This window comes from Hylobates moloch, unplaced genomic scaffold, assembly GCF_009828535.3.
Source record: "Hylobates moloch isolate HMO894 unplaced genomic scaffold, HMol_V3 SCAFFOLD_3, whole genome shotgun sequence".
In the NCBI taxonomy this organism is placed as follows: Eukaryota; Metazoa; Chordata; class Mammalia; order Primates; family Hylobatidae; genus Hylobates; species Hylobates moloch.
Genome location: NW_026652278.1, coordinates 137,518,495 through 137,542,115, shown reverse-complemented (window position 1 = coordinate 137,542,115; position 23,621 = coordinate 137,518,495). Strand labels below are relative to the sequence as shown.

Genomic DNA, 23,621 nt, shown 5'->3' with positions numbered 1-23,621 from the left:
CAGTTCAGTGGCATTAAGTACATTCATATTGTTGTGTAACCACCATCATCCATCTCTAGACCTTTTTCATCTTCCTAAGCTGAAACTGTATACCCATTAATTAAACAACTGGTCTCCATACTCCCTTCCCCCAACCTCTGGCAAGTAACAGTCTACTTTTTGCCTGTATGAATTTGACTATTCTAGAAACCTCATATAAATAGAATCATACAATATTGTCCCGTTGTAACTGGCTTATTCCATTGTAACACAATTCTTTTGTATTTACTTGGGAAATTAATCATAAATGAATTATGATTGCCTAAGACTATCTTTCTTATATTTATCTTCTGAACATTTTCATCTGTTTTAATTATAATGGATATGAACAGAGTAGGTAGTGTTATGATAAAGTAGGGTATTAGAATTGCTAACCTACGAAATATAGTACAAAGCTGAAGTCACTATATAGCTATATGCTTTTATTATTACGAAGATAATTGAAACCTAAAATGACCAATTTCTCTTAATAATAGATCAGAGATGAGGGCGTTGGGTTTTTTGGCAATCTGGTGAGTTTTGTATCATCCTGTAAAACAATATAAATATCATATTGCAGGGTAACATTTGATTTTATACATTATCCAAATCTGTAATTATATGTTAGAAACAGGTAAAATTTGGTATTTTAGGATAAAATATCAAAGTTCACAAATTAAGCTGTTTTCCATTTGGCTTATATTCTATTTGTATAACAAATGGCATTTTTTTTCTTATTCAAACCATATAGATTTTTGAGATTGAACAATAATGCCTAAAATGATACTCAGATGTTGATGATTATTTTTGTTTTCTTGGGAAAAATATTGGTGATATTGTGACTATGAATATAACACTTTGTCCTTGAAATCACTGTTTTATTTTTATTTCTAAAGCTCATATCATTTCTTCTTGCTCTCTCTTGCTTTCCTCAGAGGCACTTTACAGAAGCCCACTTTAATAAAACCTTTTTAGTAGATTAGTAGCTATGAATCTTTCAAAAATCCCAGCTAGAAGAAATAGGATAGGGATTTGGCATAATGGGAAGCATGCAACTGTATTTACAAATCTTAGACATTGTCCCACAATTTTGGTGTAACCTTTCAGCTGACAATTAAAATCTTTGTTTTATCAGTCATCACCCAACCCCACAGATGGGTGAGGAATTAATCTGATTTGTATTTTTCCCCACAACTTTCTGCTACATATTGTAATATTCTATGATTAACATTCAGTGAATTCTTAAAGATGATTGATGGGCCTTAAAGATATAATATGTACATCCTATTTAAATTTTGCCACAGTAAAACCACAGAACAGAAGAGCTCCTAAGACCCCTGTAGAAATTTGAAAACAATTTTGATACTCTCGTCCACTCAAAAAGAAATCTGCTAATAGTGTAATGTTTTTTCCCTTGCCAGGACCCTCCTTGCCTGGTGTCATTTCTTGAGCTCTCCTGGGAGGAGATTAGTCTAAAACAACAAAGTAGCCAGATGTCTGGTTCTGAGAGAGTCCCAGAGGCCAGGCTATGGTAGGCAACAGAAACCGCGTGGGGCTGAAGATCAAAGATACCTGAGAATTACTTATGGGCACATAGTATGTGTCATTCCCATTATTAACAGTCTGAGAAAATTTGTTTCCCTAATTAACCCTTTTGTTGGAATAACCTTAAATTTTAGTGAGTATATTTCTGTTTTGATATGTTTTCTTTTGTGTAGTATTAAGTGCACACACCAAAAAAGAGAAATGAAAAGGTACTCTCATGCTTGATTGAAATCTCTAAGCCGTTATTCTTCTCCCAAATAGATACGCTATCAAGTGTGTTATCATTTATCATGAAATAAATGGGCATTATGGTTCTAAGTTAAAATTATACATCAATAGTTAGGAACTACATGGTTTATATGTACAAAAAGCTGTTGTTAAATTCCTAATCTTTTTTAAGCACAAGTATTTCAACTTTTAACTGTTTTAGAGTGGTGATTTTTAGATCACAGCTTCCTGTTCTTAAAATGAATTCAGAATAAATCCCAGTGGTGGGAAATCTGTATCTTATTAATAGTTGACCTCTTTCTTTTCACATTGGTATTACTAATGAAATGCTAATTAAAAATTCTTGTTATCCTTTACCTGTTTGCTTTTATGATATAATCTTGCATTAATTGGACATGTACAAAATTGGAAAATACAAATGCATTTGCTATTTTAGGTTATTCTTAATTCTAGAGCCCCTAAAAACTTTCAGCTGAATTTATCCAAGGGATGAGTAAAAATCTAATAACTTTTGAGTTTTTAGCCTCTAGATGAGAGTATCAGAAAAGAAAACAAAAGATTTTGGTTGACTTTGCTACTTGTTTTTGTTTCTGTTTAACATTATCATGTAACAACAAAAGTGTGTAAAAGACTTATTCTTGCTTTTTCTGAGATGTAATCATAAACCATTGTTATCAAGAGCATGATTAGTCAGCTTTAGAGCTTTTAAGCACTATAACACATTCTGTAGCATCTAGTAATATAAACTTGGCATAAAAGCTGTAAAAATGTCTTTAAATCTAATTGGAGATATGTGTTAGCAATTTAGTGCAGAGATTTCATATTCTTTGTATAGTGGTCAAGGCTTCTTTTAATTCCTTGAGGAAAATGAAGCTCCTCGGAGCAGTTTTTAAGGATTAATTGATTTATATCTTTGTTTCTAGATTTAAGTATTGAAGCAAGAATAAAACTGGCTTATTGTACAAAGAACTGGAGAAACAAATGTATTTTTTTTTTTCAGAGCAGAATTTGTTGTTACTTCAGTGACAAAGGGTGATCTGTGTTTTTCACTCTTTACACCTGTGTTTCTGCTACTGGCTTCCCCCACTGTGAACAACACCATTTGCTATCACTAAACCAGTCTAGTTAACTGTCTTCCTGTTTTTAATGTGAGTTGAGTCAGTGATAGTCACTTTACCATAAATATTCCTGAGCCCTAAGTAATGGATTACTTTAAGCAAGTAATATTAGAGAAAACCATAATTCCATCAATTCCTTGAAGTTTTTTAATAGCAAGATTTGATCTGAGGCAATGCAAGTCATAGTTCTAGAACTAAAGTCCAAAAGAAAGGAGATCCAGCATCCCACTAGACTGTGGCTCAGGGTGCTGTTTACGTTTCTCCTCTTCAGGTAACTCCACATGTGCCTCCCCTTTACCCTTCACCCCAAGACACATGCACATGCACACACACACAAACACACACACAATTTAAACGGGCATTTGCTAAAGAGAAGACTGAAAGGTAACTCCTCATTTTGTCTTTCAGAAGTTGTCAATACTACTGACCACTTAGTTCTTAATGTATTTATTTTGCATTGGCCATAGGTGCCCTGCCGCTCGCCTCCGCCTTATTTACCTCATGGGCCATTACTGCACCTATCGTCTCTTTGTGTGGCATATCTTCCACAACACTCTACAGAGAAGTGTTTAATTGTGCTTTAAAAAATAGGTATTATCAAATTTAAGGAGGTGAAGAGTATTAGTTTTCTAGTTGCTACTCTTTACTTACTCTACCTTCCTCATTTGTAGATTTCTTTTTACATTGCCTCCTCCTCTACCTTCTCATATTTTATTTAGTTTTCTTCATCTTTTAGGTGTTAATTCTCTTTCTTCATCCTATCTCCTATCTGTAGCTTTTCAGGAAGTGTTCTGATGTGAAATAAGAGCTAAATTGTAAAGGCAGGCAATTCAGATCTCTTTCTAAAAACACCTTTAGCAGCTTAATGCATAATGATTTAGTACTTGCATGGGTGTTGAGGTAGTCATCCATAAACTTTTTATGATAAAATATGTGCTTGCAATATAAATTCAGTTGGCTTTGTTAGAATGTGAAGATTTAATATGCGTTTTAATTTCTCTTAATTTTAAAAGCTTCAAGGTTGTGTATACAATCTTAAAATCTTCTTTTTAGTTTGTGATGGATTGAAAGGTTTTTTGAGGTATTTATTTTTTTTTACTTGTCTGATCAATTTCTGTAGTTTTCATTTAAAGTTATATTTATCTTCACCTGAGGTTTGGAGTAATAGCTCTGAAACATCTGTTACTGTTTAGAATGGTGGTCTTTGACGCTTAAGTTGCCCAAGAGGCTAAGGTTGCAAAGTGATAGGATTAGATGTTGGCAAATGGGAGTGTCCTTTCTCCAGTGCGTAGCATGTTGCTCAAGAGGGCAATCTTGGAAGGCAAGGATGTCTGGGGAACAAAAATGATCAGTTCATGAATCCTTGTGACTTCTAACTCTGTTGCTAAAATAAAGATCAACATTTTAAAAAGCTATAATAGAAAATTAAGTATTGCCATTTATTATATTCAATATGAGTGGTTGACAGGAAATGTTTTATGTGGATTATTTTTCTTTTTTTCAAGTAAGATTTACATGATTAAATACAAAATGAAACTACAGCTGATAGATAATCAGATACCTAAGAATCATGTTTGGGAAGCTGGGTTTCCTGAAGATATGAGGCTCAGTTATTTTAGCCTGGGGATTTTGCCTGGGGAAAAATGTATGTGCCTCTACAGCTGAAGGGCTATTCAGGAAGAAACAAAGTAAAATGGCATCTATTTTAACGTGTAATTTCGATATCTCATACTTAATCTTATCCTTGGCAGAAATGTCAAAAAATACTAGCTGCAAACCATCTCTGAAGCCATAGCTATACCACCAGATTGAACTGGGTAGATAAAGTTCTTAGGAATCAAATGGTTTTCATTGGAAGAGGAAGGTCCTTTCTAGGTAATTCTTTGGAGGGAAGGGAATGCTCTGGTACAATCAAAATGAAGATGTGGCTTATTTCAAATATAGGAATGTGCAGGCTATAGAAACTGCTGGTGGGGGTTGGGAGGCACATTTCAAAATTAGTATATCACACATAAACATAAATATGTTTCTTTCACATGATTTTCTATTTGTATTTACTCTCACTTAAATTTTTAAATAACATTTTCTTCATTTATCTTTACTTTTATAAATTTTATAAGTTTTATAAATTTTAAGCTTATCCAAAGTTGAATTGCTAGTGCTGGAAATCATACTATAATTCTGTCCTTATTGCCTTCTTTACCACCCTTTAGAGACCAAATTATTCTAGCTGCGTAAGTTGCTATTTAAGATAAAATCAAGTTCTTAGTGATGGCATAACTAGATTTCTATTTCATATACATGCTTTTCTTTTGTTTACCCTAGACTGGAAATGTACCTCTTTAAGGAATTAAAGTGGTAAAGTCTGGCCACTATTTATCCTGTCACCACATGGCTGCTGTTGATTGTTTTTTAATAAAAAATCAAGTTTCTATACTTAATGACTTGGAAGATGCATTACATTTTGTCAAAATGTAAGAATTCTTGAAGAATAAAGAGTCCCTGGAATCCCCAAAAGATCAAGAAGGAGATGTGTGTAATTTTGTTGTTTAACACATATATAAGCATTAATATTTAAAATGGAGTTTAGTATTTTGTATTTATACTTTCATCAACAATATATTGTAGTGTATTGTTTAGAGACTTAAATAGCTCAGGATTTACTTATGGAAGGAAAAATTCTAGTTTTTTTTTCTCTTTTATTTGACTTTTCCTCAGGTTGTTCAGTAAAGAACAACTTTTTTCAACATGAGGAGGATATTTACTTTATATAAAACCCTGTCTAGTATGTATGGGAGTAATCCAAAGAACTGACAAGTTGCAGAATGGTCACTGTCACCTCTTTAATGTGTTGCAAAAACTGTTAAGGTAACAGAGATAACTGTGCCAGTGAAAATCAGTGCCATAGCCCTTGATACTTAATTTTGGTTATTAGAATGTATATAAAGTATATCAGGTTGGTTGCCATAAATAATAGTGTTGGTTGCCTAACATTTAAAATTCATAGAAATGTTAGAAAAATGTACTTTTGTTTGAGTGCAGGATCCATTTTTTTTATTAAAATACCAATAAAAAATGTAAGAATTCTAGAAACTCATTTTTTAAAAATACTTGATTAGTAGAAAATGTTTCCCTAGCCAAATTGGTAATCTCATGCTCTTTTAAGTAGCGTTATTTAGAATACTTCTAAAAGCACTTTTTCCTGTTAAATTAAATGTCAAATTATACCCCTTTGTTGCAACCTTTTTAAGGGGAAATTTCAAGGAATGAGACTATATTTAATTCACTGAAATGAATTATGATTTCAAACATCTGTTAAGGTGTTTTAAATATGATCTTATGTAACGTGGTAAATAGAAATTTTTAGTGGAATATACCCTTCAGCTTTTCCTTACTTGATATATATTGTAGCTTGGAAAGAAAATCACACACAGATAAAACATTCTAGGAACTAAACAGCATTAAAATAAAACATGTGTCATACATGCAAACAGGAAAAAGATGTCAGTAGGTCAGCCTTTTTTAAAAAAAAAACTGTTTTCAATAGTCATTTGAGATTAAACAAAATAATTTTGACATGTCTTTTTTGATTATACCGTCAGCCAGTTGTAGTAATCTATCCACAACTTTTCTTATTGCAATCAGCATGCACAAAGGTTTATGCTTTATGGGAGCCTTAGGATGTGCTGGGATTAGAATTAAAAACTACATTTAAAAGAGACATTGGTATAGGAGTACCCTCACTTTTATCCCCATGAGGAAATAGTGATAACTGCCATTCAGATCTTCCTCACACTTCTAGTCCTCTATATTGATTGAGGAATCTTTAGACAACCGGTGACCAAGTGGTTTGCTTTTTACCAACTTGGGCTTTTATATTTGAAATTCACATTTCAGTCTCATTCCTACCTACTGCTGCAGAATGGCCTTTAGACAACTAGACTTTAAAAGTTAAAAGGCAATAAGTCAATCCCCTGGAAACGATGCAGAAATGTAGATTCAAATCATAAATAAGGAAATGCATTGGGTACATTAAACAGACATAGAAAAATGGATTTCTGTCTTTTGTAGTAAAGTAATTGGGCACCACTTCTTGGCAGGAGCTGGTGCTATTGAGCTAGCTCTAGCTGCCACAGGTTGATAGGCAGGTGATAAGGCAGCTTCCACCAGGGTCTGCACAGGAGGCCTACCTAATATGCTGTCTGCCCTAAGGGCCTATGGGAACACAGTTGGATTATTATGTTAATGCATGAGCCTGCTGCCCTCTTCCTATCCCAGCTGGGTTCCCTGTTGTTAGGAACTGCTTTGCACTGACAGTGGAGTAATATGCTTCATGATTGAAAGGGCAAAGGGGCTTGAAAGAAAAAAAAAGAAAAAAGAATAAGCCTGCACAGATATGTAAATGAGAGAAGGAAATCTGTAGGAAGATTTCACTCTAAGTATAGAGAGAAAGTTTATTAGAAAGTTCTTATAGCGCTCTGTAAAACTACCCATTTCTTAATTAATTTCTGGGTTTGTTTTTCTTCCTAACACTTGTATGTATGCCATACATGGAAGTGTTTTTCTAAACAGGCACTTAACTTGATTTGTTTTAAACTAAGATGCTCTAACACATTTGTACCCAGGTATAATGCTGACAGCAGTGCATTTTTTTGCACGTTCATTATTCTTTAATGTTTGTCCCTCAGTTATTCCACTATATTTTATAGAAAAGTTTATTTTTAAGATGCTGAAGGATTTATATTTTGTATCGAGATGTCACTTTTATTGCGCTTTATTTTTAGTGTACATTTGGAAAACTGCATGAGCTATCTTTTGGGGGTCGGGGGCTATGGAGGACAGGAAATGGTTGGGTGGGTCAGAGGGATATTTTCTTGAGTTCGTGAATTTGATATAAGTGATGGTTCAAGCATTTTGTGTTTAGTCAAGGTTTTTAATGTTGACACCTTAACATAGTGAAAAGAGTGTGGCCTTTAGTGTCTCTAGACCTGTTCAAATGCAGGCTCTACTAATTAATTACTATCTGATTTTAGATAAATTATTTTACTTCTCATTTACTTCAGCTGTAAAATGGGTATATATGAATTTTAAATGGAAAGATAAAGAATATAAATAATTTGGTGTGACATAGAATGTCTACTCATTAAATGCTTGCCATAATGATGATATTTAATTGCAGTTGTAACAGCTATCATTTTCAGTTATGAGATCATTCTTTTAATATGTATAACTGTATACTTCAGTGGATTGAGGATTTTACCTACCTTCTTTTCAGCAAGCCTCACCAAATAGGAGTGACTTCAGCTACAAGTGGAATTTGACACAAAAATATTCAGATAGACATTATCTAACTTAAAGATCTAAAGGTCCCTCAAACAAAATGCTAGGGTGTGTTTCTAAAGTTAGTTTTATAAGAAGCCATACTTCAAATGCTAAAAGAAAACTGAATGGAAAAGAAAACCTAGCTGGTCCAGTGTTCTAGATAGCTTCTATAGTTACTTTAGTATATGCCTAAATTTAGGAAAATTTTCGACTATCCCTACGTATGTAACTATTTGTACAAGTTCAGTATCCCTGTTCTGAAAATCTGAAACTGGAAATGCTTGAAAATCTAAAACATTTTGAATGGCAACATGACACTCATAGAAAATGCATTTTGGATTTTGGATTTTCGAATTAGAGATGCTCAACCAGTAAGTATATATAATGCAGATATTCAAATATCTGAAAAATCTAAAAATCTGAAACATTTCTGGTCCTAAGCATTTTGGTTAAGGGATACTCAATGTGTAATCATCTGTTTATTTAAGCTAATTTAAAATGACAATATATAGTTGGGCTGTATTTTAAATACATCTCATGTTTTTTACTTAGCATTGTACCTATTGCATGAAGTGATATATGTAAAGATGATACATGCACAGTGCCTGGCACACATAGAGGGATTGAGAAGTGGTGGTTGTTATTAGTGCTAGTGAATTTCCCATACCAACATGCTAGCCTGCATTAGTCATGCTTTGCAGATTTGCAAAGAGGAATTTCAGAGTCAGCAAATGCAGAAAGTTTGGGGCTAGTTATAGGCTCCATAGTCTAGTAGTATGGTTATCATATATCTGGTGAAAAAGAATTCACAGAATTTCTTTAATGAAAAATATAAATATATAAACATCATTTTAATACTCTAGTAAAAACTTTGTTCAAGTTTGACGTAAGTACCTTGTGTTATATCAGAAAAGAGACTCTTTTCCGAAAAGGTAATTGTGCATTTGACTTTAAATATTAAGAATAAAGAGGGAAGGAACCAACTCTATCTGAGCAGTCCTTCTTTGTAGTTACAGCAAAATTCTTTTATAGCATGTCTTTATATTACCCATTTAGTTATGTATACATGGGGTATGCATATGGCATGTGTATATATTTACATATGTACATATATATGTATATATACATATGTACATTTATATGTATATATAGTATATGTATCTGTATCTCAGAATTAGTAGTATACCTGGGGATATTTCAAGAGGAGTTCTAACTGAGAACATTCTTTAAAAGTGGCATTTAAAATAATGCCTTAAGTTTGAACAATAGTTGTTAAGTTGTTAAGACTTTGAAGAAAAGACATTAAAGGAAGCAATAAGCCCATGAGATAGGAGAGAAATAGTCAAAGAATTACAACTTTTTTACATCCTTCTTCTCTCACCAAATAATAGTGCAAGCTCTGTATGCTGCCTGTTGTCAGAACATATTTATACATCTACCTCAAGCGTAGCCATTCCACATTGCATAGTTATATATCTGCCCCAAACATAGCCCGTCATGGAGTAAATAATAAATTCTATTTTAAAGGAAGTTTGATTTTAAAGGAATGCCTTTGTTTTATTTTAAAGTTGTTTTGGGCTGGGTGTGGTGACTCATGTCTGTAATCCCAGCATTTGGGAGGTGGCCGAGGCAGGAGGGTCACTTGGGGCCAGGAGTTAAAGACCAGCCTGGGCAACATAGTGAGACCTTATCTCTACAAAAAAATTGAAAAAATAGCTGGGTGTGGTGGCATACACCTGTGGTCCCAACTACTCAAGAAGCCACGGTGGGAGGATTGCTTGAGCCTGGGAGGTTGAGGCTGCAGTGAGCCATGGTCATGCCACTGCGCTCGAGCCTGGGTGACAGAGGAAGACCCAATAAATACATAAATAAATAAGCTTTGGGTTTTATACATGCTAATACTCCTTTATAGGTTGAAATGTTCTTGAGGATGGTGATCATATCTTACAATAAGAAAATATTTCACTGTTTTTTATACACAGTAGGAATTCATCAAATGTCTGTTTACTGAATAATTGGGTTGATTTTGATGATAGTATGCAGATTCAAGTAGAAGGATTCTAACTCCATGGATCCTAGTGTCCTTTGTTTTCTCTTACTTTTCCCTGGTGCTGCTTTCAAGGAAGCATTTCCCATGTGCCCTTTGGCATCTTCATGCAACTGCTGACTGAGTTAAATTTCCAAACTCTCTGGACACCAGCAATAGCTTCTACCTCTCCTGACCACTTTCCTGCCTTCACCAACCATTTGTGCCTCTTTACATCATCCCTGTGTTACTATTTTAGGAGCATAAGAAAGGCCAGAGTTGGAGAAATGATGACTGGGTTAGAAGATGTACGTCATAGGAAAAATGCCAGGATCTTGCCAGAGGGGTTTGTTTGTACCCTCCTAGAAGCCATTAGCCTCTCCAGTGACTGTGCTCTCCTTCTGGTTGTGCTCCCCATTCAGCTTTGCTTTTCAGGAAATTTCGGGAGAACCCTGAATGATTCTGTTTAATACAAACTGCAATCCTAATTAAAAATGCGAAGACCTTCTCCATACAAGTTTGGTTTTCCCTGAGGACTTTAAGGTACCCCCCTCCCCCCAACAATGGTTTAAAAAAATGTATTTGTTGTTGAATATTTCCTGAAGCCTCACAAATCTCTAAATATTAACAAAGAAGTACCACCCACATAACAGGTTATTATTTTAAAATCACCTTAAATTATATCATAAGAATTAAACACTGTATTTTAAAAGCCTTGCTGGCCAGGCGCGGTGGCTCACGCCTGTAATCCCTGCACTTTGAGAGGCTGAGGCGAGTAGATCACCTGAGGTCAGGAGTTCGAGACCAGCTTGGCCAACATGGTGAAACCCTGTCTCTACTAAAAATACAAAAATTAGCTGGGTGTGGTGGTGCACGTCTGTAGTCCTAGCTACTCGGGGGGCTGAGGCAGGAGACTTGCTTAAACCCTGGAGGCGGAGGTTGCAGTGAGCCGAGATTGTGCCATTGCACTCCAGCCTGGGCGACAGAGCGAGACTCCGTCTCAAAAAAAAAAAAATTGAAAGTTAAAATAAATAAGTAAATAAATAAATGCCTTGCTCCATGCCCTCATGTCCATCCCTCCTTTTTCCCACATTAAAATGTTTATTTGTCTCTATGTTTTCAAATTTATCAGAAGTTTTATTTCTGTGTTTCTGGATTTCTGATTTGGCAAGTCATTGATTAATGGCTCTTACCACTTGGTAATGTGATAATATTGATGATGATATAGTTAATAATAGCTAATATTTGTTAAGCATATGGTGCTACTGATTGTCATGAATTGTCTTATTTAATTCTGGCAAAATTCTTGTAAGTAGATATTATGCCCATTATTGAGATGAAGGAATAGAAGCTTGACATAGTTTAATTAAACTCATTAGAGGTTCTCTAGCTGTGGAGCTGCATTCAGACCTAGGTAAACTAAGTCTGGGGTCCTCTGATGCCTGCATATCTCATGGCTGTTTCACGTGGTAAATTATACACTGTAATATCTCTCTTCTCCCACCTACCTCTCTCTAATCTTTGGGTTGTCATATCTATCCTTGTACAGGGTGCTGTGTCACATTAGGCATCATCACATCACATAGATCCAGGAGGCTGGATCATAGATAAAAGAGGGCAAGGCCAGGTGCGGTGGCTCACACCCGTAATCCCAGCAATTTGGGAGGCCGAGGCGGGTGAATCGCCTGAGGTCACGAGTTTTAGACCAGTCTGGCCAACATGGCAAAACCCCATCTCTACTAAAAATACAAAAATTAGTTGGGCATGTTGGTACATGCCTGTACTCCCAGATACTTGAGAGGCTGAGGCACAAGAATCACTTGAACCTGGGAGGCAGAGGTTGCAGTATGCTGAGACTGTGCCATTGCACTTCAGCCTGGGAAATAGAGCACTCTGTCTCAAAAAAAAAAAAAAAAGAGAGAGAGAAAAAAGAAAAGCGCAAGAAAACATGCTAAGGAGTAAAAAAGTATTTGTGTGTGCCTGTGTATTTGTGTGTGTGTGTGTGTGTGTTTAAACCTACTTTTCAGAGTTCACTGGGTAGGGAGCTTAGCAATTTAGTGTTATCTTTCTCAAAGGAAAAAATAATAGCTAGCTTAACTAGTCCCTGTTTTATTAGTAAAGCACAGCAGCAAAAGTTGTGTAGAAAAATGATTAATTAACAGGAAACTGACAGTGGAAGGGAGTGAAAGGCAGAACTTGAGTTGCCTTAGTTTCCTTAAACACAAACCTAGCCTGGGAGCTAACAATCTGGTAAGTATACAAACAGACCCTGAAGATGGAATGGGAAAGTTACCAAGAGGAAACTGGGCATAGATTAATACACCAGATCTTTACTTTATGGTAAATCCTGGCATTGATTAAGAAGATGCCAAGTAATTCCAGCTTTTAGCAAGCTCTTGGCCTCTGCAGAAAAGTCCTGAGGGCCCCAGGAATGAAACTTCTTGAAGCATTCTATCCAAGCTTACTACCAGAAATGAAGTTGTTTTCTGGGGCCACGACAATCCCAACAGCCTGGTAGACAGGATTGTAGTTAATCTTAACATTGAAAATAGGTGCTTTATCCTAGGCTTTCCTCCTAAGGTCTCACCTTTGCAGAAATGATACTATCCTTTTACCAGATGGGAGCATGGATTTAGGAGTCAAATCCCAGTTTCACCGCTGATGCATTTAATTTATTTCTCTCAACCACTTAACTACTCTGAGCCTTATCTTTTGTATCTATAAAATAAAGTAATCCTTACCTCATAGGGTTATTTTGAGGATTAAATAAAATAACACATTGTCTGGCATATAGAAGGTGCTCAATAAATGTCAGCTTTTTTTTATCTGCTTATGAAATGCAATTTTGAAGGAAAAGCTAAGAAAAAGAATGTAATAATTCCATTATAACTTCCTGGGTCAGTAAAACAGATTTTGTCCCCTGCCCTTACAGAATTGTATGCATCATCTCTCATTTAGGACTCTGTGAGCTCCTGATCTAGGGGGAAAAATGAAATTCAGTTTGGTTAATAAAACATCTTGGAAGGCAGTTTTTAAACTGCAAAGAAGCTAGGTTAAATGGGAGCCAAGCGGGGCCATTTCCAGGGGTTTTGGAGGTGAAACAATTTGTTTTTATACTTGTATCAGTGCTTTTACTCTTTTAAATCTCATTTCTAGTCCCTTAGGATCTATAATAAAGTCTTCAGTACTATACATTTTTATTAAACATCTTCTTCTGGACTCCAATTTGCATTTCAGATAATATAACAAAATGTATGTGTTTCAAATATTCACTGCATAATTGTGATTAGAACATGTAATCCCTCAAAAGATGTTAATTGCAATTTAAATTCACACTGAATTTAATTAAGTGAGTTGGGGATTAGAAAGTAGATGTAAGGAGTAGTTAAGGGAATACATTTTTTAAAAGCATCCACTTTTTTTTCTAAAACACATAAACCTCTTTCAACTTTAAGATTAGAACTATGTAGAAAATATGGAAGAAAAGAGGAGAAAGCAGGTTAAAGAACATCTTAGAAAAATCTCAAACTATGTTCACAATTTGGATTTAAGCTATTAAATAATTGTGGTTAGACAGGATGGCTGGTTTGAGTAACCTCATTTGTATTCTTGAAGAGTCTTTCAGTACTTGTTAACTCACTTGGTGTCTGATGAAGACTTCAGTTAAACTGCGATCTTTAAGAACAGCAGAGAATGACTGGGTTGGAAGCAGCCACAGAGATCTTTCAGTCCAACTGTTACCTGATGCTTCAAGCTTCCTTATAATCTCCTTGCCAAGGGGGTATTTTATGAATAATTTGATGTAATAGGAACTTTGTGCATGGACAAATCATATTTAAGTAGTGCTTTTCCATGAAGGCTTCACTGTTTTAATGGAAATAAACAGTAACTTTGCAAGAAACGCAGATTCTTTTTTTCTAATAAAATAAAGAATATTAAAACTTTATATTTAAGGTTATAAAAAGTATCAAGCAGTTATATCTCCCAGAGATAGGGAGGATAAAGTGTGCAAATTATCTGTTGTTGAATCAAAAAGCAGTTTTTCAAAAGGCTGCCAGAATAACGTGCCTGTAAACCTCATTTTATTTATAAATTTTCCTAGGAATAAGTTTTATAAGATAAGGAATCAGGGATCAGTTTTAAGATGGTCTAAACAGTTTTGAAAGCAAAAGTATATTCTTACTGTTAAGTAATTTTCTTGTTTTTGTATGTGTTTAGAAGAGGAAAAAATCAATTTCATAAACTTGTTTTGAATTAGTCACACCGAGTATGATGTGCACATTTCTGGAGAGAGGAAGAGAGAATATATGTGTTAATTATGCACAGTGGCTGTCTGATACTTTGTTGGACTCTATAAATAACTTTTTAACAAACGAATTTCAGTCTTAAAAAATGTTGTTCTTAGTGGAAATATTTCCTCTGAAAATTCTAGTGGGAAGCTCTGTCTTTGTTTCATAAGAAATTGAGTATCTTTAAAAAAGAATCATGAATCTGAGCTTTACATCTGGAACAAATTTCTTCAACTTTATCTTTTCTATTGTGAGTTAAGGGAATACTTTTTAAAAAATGGGTAAATAATAAACTCTGTTTTAAAGGAAACAAAAACTCTGATTTTATCTAAGATACCGTCTGTGGCTTTAAATATTTAAACCCTCATCTATTTTGCTTGCAACCTAAAATCATTCTACGTAAATGTCTTCATTTATTTGCAATTTTTCCTCCAGAAATGACTACTTTGATAATGACTGTCATAGATTCTTTTTCTAATATCATAAAATTACTGTTATTCTTAATGGCATGACGTTTTTTTCTCTTTTGGATTAGGCTCACGTTATCACATGAGCATAATTTTTGGCCAATGGCATTTCAAGGGAAAGGCTTACTGTTCATTTACTGTCCTAAAGTACATTGCATTGTGACTTCTGTTAGTCACATACAATGTTCTGCAATCACTATATAATAAAATTTCATGTTCTTATATGGTTTATAATATTTTAATAACATTTTTTATTACAGAAACATTATGTATTCCTAGTGAGCAATATAGAAAATATAAATAAAAAATACCATAATCTCACTGTTCAGATAACAACATTGTTTTTATGTGTATCTTTTCAAACCTTTTAATGTGCACATATGTTTAATGAACTGAGTCATACAATGCATACTGTTTTGTAACTCTATTTGTCCACTTAATACAGTGTGAACATCTCTCGATAGTGTTCTACAACATTCTTCTTATAGACTGTTTATTATTCTCATGTATGGATGTGTAATTATTAATTTCAGCCCTGGATAGTTCCAGCTTTTTTTTTGCTAGTAGAAAATAATGGGGCCAGGCATGGTGACTTATGCCTATAATCCCAGCATTCTGGGACGCCAAGGTGGAAGGACTGCTTGAGTCCAGGAATTCAAGGCCAGCCTGGACAACATAGTGAGACCCCATCTCTTAAAAGTATATAAAAAAAAATTAGCTAGGTATGGTGGCACATACCTATAGTCCCAGCAACTTGGGAGGCTGAGATGGGAGATCGTCTGAGCCCAGGAGATTGAGACTGCAGTGAACTGTGATTGTGCCACTGCACTGTAACTTGGGCAACAGGGTGAGACTTTGTCTCAAATAAAAAAAAGAAAAAAAAGGAAATAATGGTATGATGAAAATCTTTTTAGCTAAATCTTTCTATGGACCTGAATTCTGTTTTCTTGTTTTTTTTTTGTTTTTTTTTGTTTTTAAGACAGAGTCTTGCTCTGTCACCCAGGGTGGAGTACAGTTACACAATCCTAGCTTACCGTAGCCTGAAACTCATGAGCCCAAGCAATCCTTCTGCCTCAGCCTCCCAAGTAGCTGGGCATACAGGCATGTGCCACAACACCTGGCTAAGTTTTTAATTTTTTCTAGAGACAGGATATTACTATGTTGCCCAGGCTGGCCTTGAGCTTCTGGCCCCAAACAATCCTTCTGCCTCGGCCTCCCAAAGTGCTGGGATTACAGATGTGACTGAATTATTTTCTGAGATAAATTTTTACAAGAGACATTGCTGGGTCAAGGGGCATGTATGGACATTTGTAAGATACTGATGTTTACCACACTTTCAGCAATATTATAAAGCATGTGAAGTTAACTTTTCCCTGAACTCTCATTAATCGTATGCAATATTCGTTGCTCATTTAGTGTTTTTCTCCCCATACAACTTTTGTTTTTCTCCTCCCAATGCAAGTTGGTCTATATTATAAAGATGAGGAGTCCACATAATATTTTATAGACGTGTATTTAATAAATATTTTTATTTCATGTCTTTTTCCCAATTTTCATTGCTTGCATTTTAGAATAAAATCCAGAGGGCAGCATTTTAAAAGTTGCCGTATTTCTTTATTTTACTTCAACCAAAAGACGTACATGGTGTAGTTGCTGAGTGTGTTATTTAACTGGATCTCTAACCATGTTATAAATGGTGCCTGTAGAAGGATCTGGGGACAAGACCTTTAAGCTTTTTTCTTTTTAATCACATCTTAAGATCTTGAAGAATCTGAACTTATATAAGAATGTTTGGGCTACTGTTATTACAGTGAAACCTTCTGAGAGTATCTTCACAGGTGATTTTTTTTAGAGAAAGTCACTTACAGATATAAAACGTTTGACCAGGAGAAAGCCTCAGGTTGTCAGAGTTACTTACACACCGTTGTTCAGCTGGGCCTCTTTATTAAATCATCTCTTGGCAGTCCATTAGTTGTGGTGCTACAGCTACTGCATGGCCCACTAAGCTAATATACCTTCAATCACTAACGGAAGGATAACCTTAATAAAAATCTTTGAAGTCTATTTAGTGCTTCACTGCTTGCTGACTAGTGTTTTACTTTTTACTGTGTCTATACAATTTCCATGCTGTGTATTTTTTATATTCATATATATCTTAGCTACATAGTGTATTAGAGTCAAATAAAGATTAATGGTGTGGAGAAGGAAGAGTGTTTGGGAGCTCTTCCTTGTAATCCTGACTCAGCCACTGTTAGACATCGTGTGATCTTGAGCAAGTCACTTCCCACACTGGGCTGCTGTCTAATCCTTATATGTAAAATGAAGAAATTGGGAAGAGATTTTCTAATATTTCCATATTTATTGTTTGTAGAAAATTTAAACCACATTCTGCTGAATGTAGCACTTTGAAGCTTGTTTTAAACATCAGCTATGATTTTACTAACAAAAGAGAATTGCTATATTCTTCCCCATATAAATATTTGAGTAACTAGAATGAAAAAAAAAGAGAATATCCACATTATTCAGTGGTAAGTGATACAGGAGAAAGCTCATTTAAACTCAATTAACTTTAAAAAATTAACATTTTATAGCAATTGCTGAAAAATATATTTATTTAGTCTTTATTTTGAAAAAATAAAACCAAATTATGAAAATAAGCTTATTTTATCATTCACTTAACATAATTTACATGGGAACTATTCACTAATTCTTGGCATGAATGGAGAAAGAATCAAGTGTTGCTTTTAGGGAGCAGGGGCTGATGTAATTTTCCTGAGAAAATTGTATGATGACTTGATATCCTATCTTTCTCTCCTGTTTATTTTTGCGAAACTAGTCAGTTTTCACAGGTGCTCTCATTTAAAAAATATCCTGATCACTCTCCTTTTAAGCACCTATCCTATTTTTTTTTTTTTTTCTTCTCATTGAGTTTGTTCTGATTTTCACTGACTTACTTAAATTCTGCAGGATGGGCAGTTATATTTAGCAACCTAGTTATGTTTTCTTTGTGATATATTTACAAGGTGTTTCAAATACTGTACAATTAGTGAGAGTAAGCCAACCAAAGCTGGAGTGCAGAGATAGACATTGGGGTGTGTGTACAGAAAGGGAAGAGGTTTTCCTGGGGATCATTTTAGAAATGGTCAGTTCATTAGTGAGCCATTCCCCACTGTGATATCTCTTGTTTCCTTGTACAACCTATTTGGAGAATGAATACTTAGATAATGAAGGCTTGCTGGGCCTTACTTTATATAGTATCTTGTAGCATACTCACTGGTTTCATATTTGCCATCTCATTTAATCCTCACAAAATTTTATGAAGTTGGCGTTGTTTTTCCCATTTAATGAAATGAATAAACTGAGATGTAATGATTTTTCATAGCTAAGTATGTGACAAGTTGTTTTGAAATCAGATCTTCTGACTCCATTGTAAGTGCTAGTTCTAGTATTTTGTAAATGCCTCTGTGATGATTTTAAATTAAAACAGCTTATTTGATATGAAATCCTTACCATCTTTAAATAAATGTGAAACAAGTGTATCTTTTTGAATGTTAGGTAAGGTCTAAGCCTCCAGATCATGTTACTGTTGAAAATAATGACTTGAAAAGACATTTTTACAAATCACAAGCAGAGCCCTGAAGCTTAATCTTTCTTAGTTGGGAGGTAGTAACAGAAATTTGTTGGTTTTGTTTCATTTCTAATTCTGTTAAGCAAAACCTTAGTTTTTTTTTAATTGAAATTTTCTGTGTAAACCTCAAAATCATTTAAATACAAACAATCTAAAGCTTAATGTCATATAGTTATGTTTTTCTTTTTGTTGACTTTTAAAATTTTTATGATTTAAAAACAGATTTTTGTGTATATAATATATAGACAGTAAAATTCATCTTTTAAAATTATATAATGTTTTAGATATGTATAAAATTGTATAAACACTACTACAATCAAGATTTAAAACATTGCCATCAGCACAAAAAATTCTTTTATGGCTCTTTCCCCTTCCCTTACCTGCAGTCCTTGACAGTCTGTGATCTGATTTCTGTTTTACCTTTTCCAGAATAGCCTATCAGTGGAATCATACAGTACATGTAGCCTTTTGTGTTTGGCTGCTTTTACTTAGCAGAGTGCTTTTGAGATTCATCCATGTTGTTCATTTATCCATAGCCCATTCCTTTTTATTGCTGAGTCATATTCCATTGTATGAGTGTACCATGATTTCTTCATCCATTCACCATTTGAAGGACATTTGGGTAGTTTTCAGTTTTGAGCTATTACAAATAAATCTGAGTATTTGAATATAAGTCTGTGTGAATGTAGGAATATCTATCTTTTGGGTAAATACCTAGTGGTGGGATGATTTGGTCATATGGTAAATATATGTGTAACTTTAACAGAAACTTTGTTTTCAACAGTGGCTTCATCATTTTCAATCTATACCAGCAATATACGAGAGTCCTCATTGGTCCACATCCTCACCAGCACTGAGCTGCCAGTTTCTTTTTAAGTTTTAGCCCTTCTTGCTGGTAAATAGTGTTATCTCATTGTGATTTTAATTAATTAATAGTTCTCTACTAACTAAAGATGTTTAGGATCTTTTCATGTGTTAATTTGTCATCCACATCTCTTCTTCAGTGAAGTGTCTGTTCAAATCTTTTGCCATTTTAAAAAATTTGGGGTTGTCTTCTTATTTAGTTGTAAGAGTTTTGTTTTGTTTTGTTTTAAAAATATATTCTGCATACAAGTCCTTTATCAGCTATGTATTTTAGAAATTATTCTCCCAGTCTGTTTGCTTTTTCATTTTCTTTACAGTGACTTTGAAGGACAATGAAGTCCAATTTATCCATTTTTAATTTTTTTATTAAAATTTATTATATCAAAAGTTTGTGATTTTTGTAGCCTAACGTAGATATGTTGTCCTAATCCAGAGTCACAAAGATTTTCTTTAAGTGTTCTAGAAGTTTTATAGATTTAGTTTTATAGATTTAGTTTTTTGGGGGTTTTTTTGTGTGTGGATGTCCAGTTACCACCTATTGAAAAGATTATTCTTTCCACATTGAATTACTCTAGCACCTTTGCCAAAAATCAATTTACCATCTCTATGTAGATCTGTTTCTGAACTTTCTCTTCTCTTCTGTTGATCCATGTATCTGTCCTTAAGCCAGTACCACATTATCTTGATTAGCATAACTTTATCTTGAAATATAAAATGTGAGTCTTCCAACTTTTCTAAGAAAAATTCCTTGAATAAATAAATAAATAAAATTTATTTTTAAAATAAATTGTAGTCATTTGTCAATTTCTACTAAAAATCCTGTAGGGATTTTGACTGAGATTACATTGAGTCTATAGATCAATGTGGAGAAATTTGACACCTTAATATCGAGGATTCTAATCCATATCTCTCTATTTAAGTCTTTTAGAATTTATCTTATCAGTGTTTTATAACCTTTAGCATACGCAGTCTATACATATTTTGTTAGCTTTATTTTATATTTCATGTTCTTTATACTGTTTGTGAAAAATGTTTTTATTAATTTCAATTTAAAATTATTCCTTCCTTGTATATAGAAATACATTGATTTTTCAATATAGACCTTGCATTCTTGAATTTTGATAAACTTCCCTATTTTGTAGCTTTTTTCAGAAGGGAGGTTTTCTAGGATGATGTAATTTGTGAATAAAGGCAGGTTTATTCCTTTACAATCTATTTGCATTTTCTTTCTTTTTCTTGCAGTATTACATGGCTAACACTTTCAGGCTGTTCAAAACAAAAAATCAAATCAGATTAGTGAAGAGAGTTTTAAAGTTCACTGTTGAGTAAAATAGTAAATACAGATTGTTACACACAAGCCCTCAAAATCAAAAGTGGTTAGAAGCTCAGAGGCCTACTCTTGCAGATTGGGTTTTCTAGTAAAAATGAGGAAGTTGTTTAACCTTTGCAATGATTGGATACAGCAGTGGGGATTTCCAGATAGCAGAGGATGGGCCAATAACAGTTACTTTCACCATTTTTGTAAGGTGACTTAGTTTCTGATTATCAGAGACATTTATAAGGAATAATCCAACTTAAGTTTTGCTTACATTTACCAATCAAATCCTTATTTGACTAACTGACTTGGTCTGCTTGGGGAATTTTCAGCCTAGTCTCCATTTTATTTTACTTTGACAAGGCCAAGATTGGATAGAAGTGGTAATAAGAATAGACGTCCTAACTTTGTTCCTGATTTTAGGAACACTCAGTCTTTTACAGTTAGGTATGATGTCAGCTGTTTGGTTTTTTATATGAGGCAGAGGAAATTTTTATCAGTTCTAGTCTTCCAAATTTTTATCATGAATATATATTGAATTTTGTCAAATGATTTTTCTGTACCTATTGAAATGATTATATGTTTTTTTCTTTTTTCATCTATTGGTAAGGTGAATTGCTTTGATTGGTTCTTAAATCTTATGCCAACCTTGCATTCCTGGAATAAACTCCACTTTGTCATACTGTATCCTTTTTATATATTGCTAGGTTAAATTAGTTCAAATTTTATAAGGAGTTTTATGTCTACGTGCATGAGGATTCTTCTGTGGTTTCCTTATGATGTTTTAATCTGATTTTGGTATCAGGTTAGTGCTGGTCTCATAAAATGATTTGGCAAATTTTCTTTCCTGTTGTATTTCTCTTGTTGAGTTTTTATAGAGTTAATATTTCTTCTTTAAATATTTGGTAGAATTCACCAGTGCAGCCATTTGGTCCTAGAGATTGCATTTTGGGAAAGTTTTTAACTACACATTTAATGTCTTTGATATGTAATAGAAAATTTAGGTCATCTGTTCTTAAGAGAGTTTTGGTAGTTTGCATCTTTGAAGGAATTTGTTCATTTCGTCTAAGTTTTCAAATTTGGGGACATAATGCTGTCTACAATATTTTCATCTTTTAAATATCCGGAAGAGTTTAGGATGTCCTTGCTTTCATTCCCGATATTAGAAATGTCTGTATTTTCTTTTTTTACCCAAGAACAGGGATGAACAAACTGTGGTTTGCAGGGCAAATCAGGCTTGCTGAAAGTTTTTTGTGTAGTATATGAGTTAAGAATGTTTTTTGGAGTGATGAGGGGATGGTTAATGGGTCCACAAAGAAAGAATGAATAAGGCCTAGTATTTGATAGCACAACAGGGTGTCTATAGTCAATAATAATTTAATTGTACATTTAAAAATAACTAAGGAGTATAATTGGGTTGTTTGTAACACAAGGGATGGATGCTTGAGGAGATGGATACACATTTTATATGATGTGATTATTACACATTGTATGCTTGTATCAAAACATCTCATATACCTCATAAATATATATACCTATTATGTACCCACAAAAATTAAAATAAAATGAAAGAATAGCTTTTACATTTTTTAAGTGTTTGGATAAAAATCAAAAGAAGAATAAAACTTCAAGATGTGAAAATCAAACAAAAATCAAATTTTAGTATCCATAGATAAAGTTTTATTGGAACACAGCCACACTCATTAGTTTATATATTGCCTATGGCTGCTTTCGCACCACAATAGCAGAGTTGAGAATTTATGACCCTATGGTCCACAGAGTCTAAAATACTTAAATAATGTGCCTGTTGTATAATTTAAAAATATATCTAGTCTTTGACCCAAGTTCTTGGCACAGAGCTTCAATAACCTTTGGAATTTTCTGAGTGATGGGAGTATCTTTGTTAGGCTAATGAGGTTACTCTTGGTGAGTCCTGGATAGCTTTGGGATGGGAACTGGCCACCAGAAAGACCAAGCATGTGATTAGAAGGTTGGAACTTTCAGCTGCCTGACCTGTAGGAAGAGGAGGGGGCTGGAGATTGAATTCAATCATGTGATCGATGATTTAATCAATTATGCCTACATAATGAAACACCAATTAAAACTCGGTGTTGCCTCTTGGTTTGTAAGCATCTTGATGTTCTCTGTGAGGGCATGGAAGCTCTGCACTCCTTCCCAGACTTTGCCTAATGTGTATCCCTTATAATTAAACGTAATTGTTAAGTATGGCACTTTGAGTAAGTTCTGTGAGTTATTCTAGTGAATTAGTGAACCCAAGGGGGACATTGGAACCCCTGAATTTATAGCCAGTTGGTCAAAAGTGTGGGTAGCCTGTGGACTCTTGAAGTGCAGCTGCTGTCTAAAGCAAGGGCAGTTCTGTGGGGGACTGAGTTTTTAACTTGTGGAGTTTGACACTAATTCTAGGTGGTTAACACCAGAATTGTATTCCAGTACACCAGTTGGTGTTAGACCAGTTGGGTTAAAACAAAGCCGTGACTCTCTAAAAGTTCACCAATCCCTGATTTAGAGGTATATCAATTTTATTTGTCTTTTTCAAAGGCCCGGCTTTTGATTTCAGTGATTTTTCTTTACTGTTTTTCTGTTTTTTATTTCATTAGTTTCTGCTCCTATCTTTATTATTTCCTTCGTGTGCTTGTTCTGTGTTTAATTTGCCCTTCTTTTTCTAATTTCTTGTGCCTTTGGAATTATGCCATCTTTCCCTTTTTGGTGTTGAGTGACATTATATTTGCACTTTGAAATTGGCCATGGTGGGAGTATTTACACCATGAAAATCAGCACAT

General features: G+C 34.2%; 1 protein-coding gene across 5 annotated transcripts in view; it reads left to right on the top strand.

Moving 5' to 3' along the window:
* SLC10A7 (solute carrier family 10 member 7) overlaps positions 1–23,621 on the top strand; it is a 255,687-nt gene that overhangs the window by 40,816 nt on the left and 191,250 nt on the right. The window contains exon 5 of one of the 5 annotated variants that reach the window (XM_058436798.1): positions 5,235–5,410. The exons of 3 other annotated variants lie outside the window; for them this stretch is intronic. In XM_058436798.1, the coding sequence (XP_058292781.1) occupies positions 5,235–5,255 (21 nt within the window). In that variant the 3' untranslated portion in view covers positions 5,256–5,410. Of the gene's footprint in view, positions 1–1,439; positions 1,575–5,234; positions 5,411–23,621 lie in introns of those variants that run through there. One more of the 5 variants, XM_058436797.1, reaches the window with a different exon arrangement.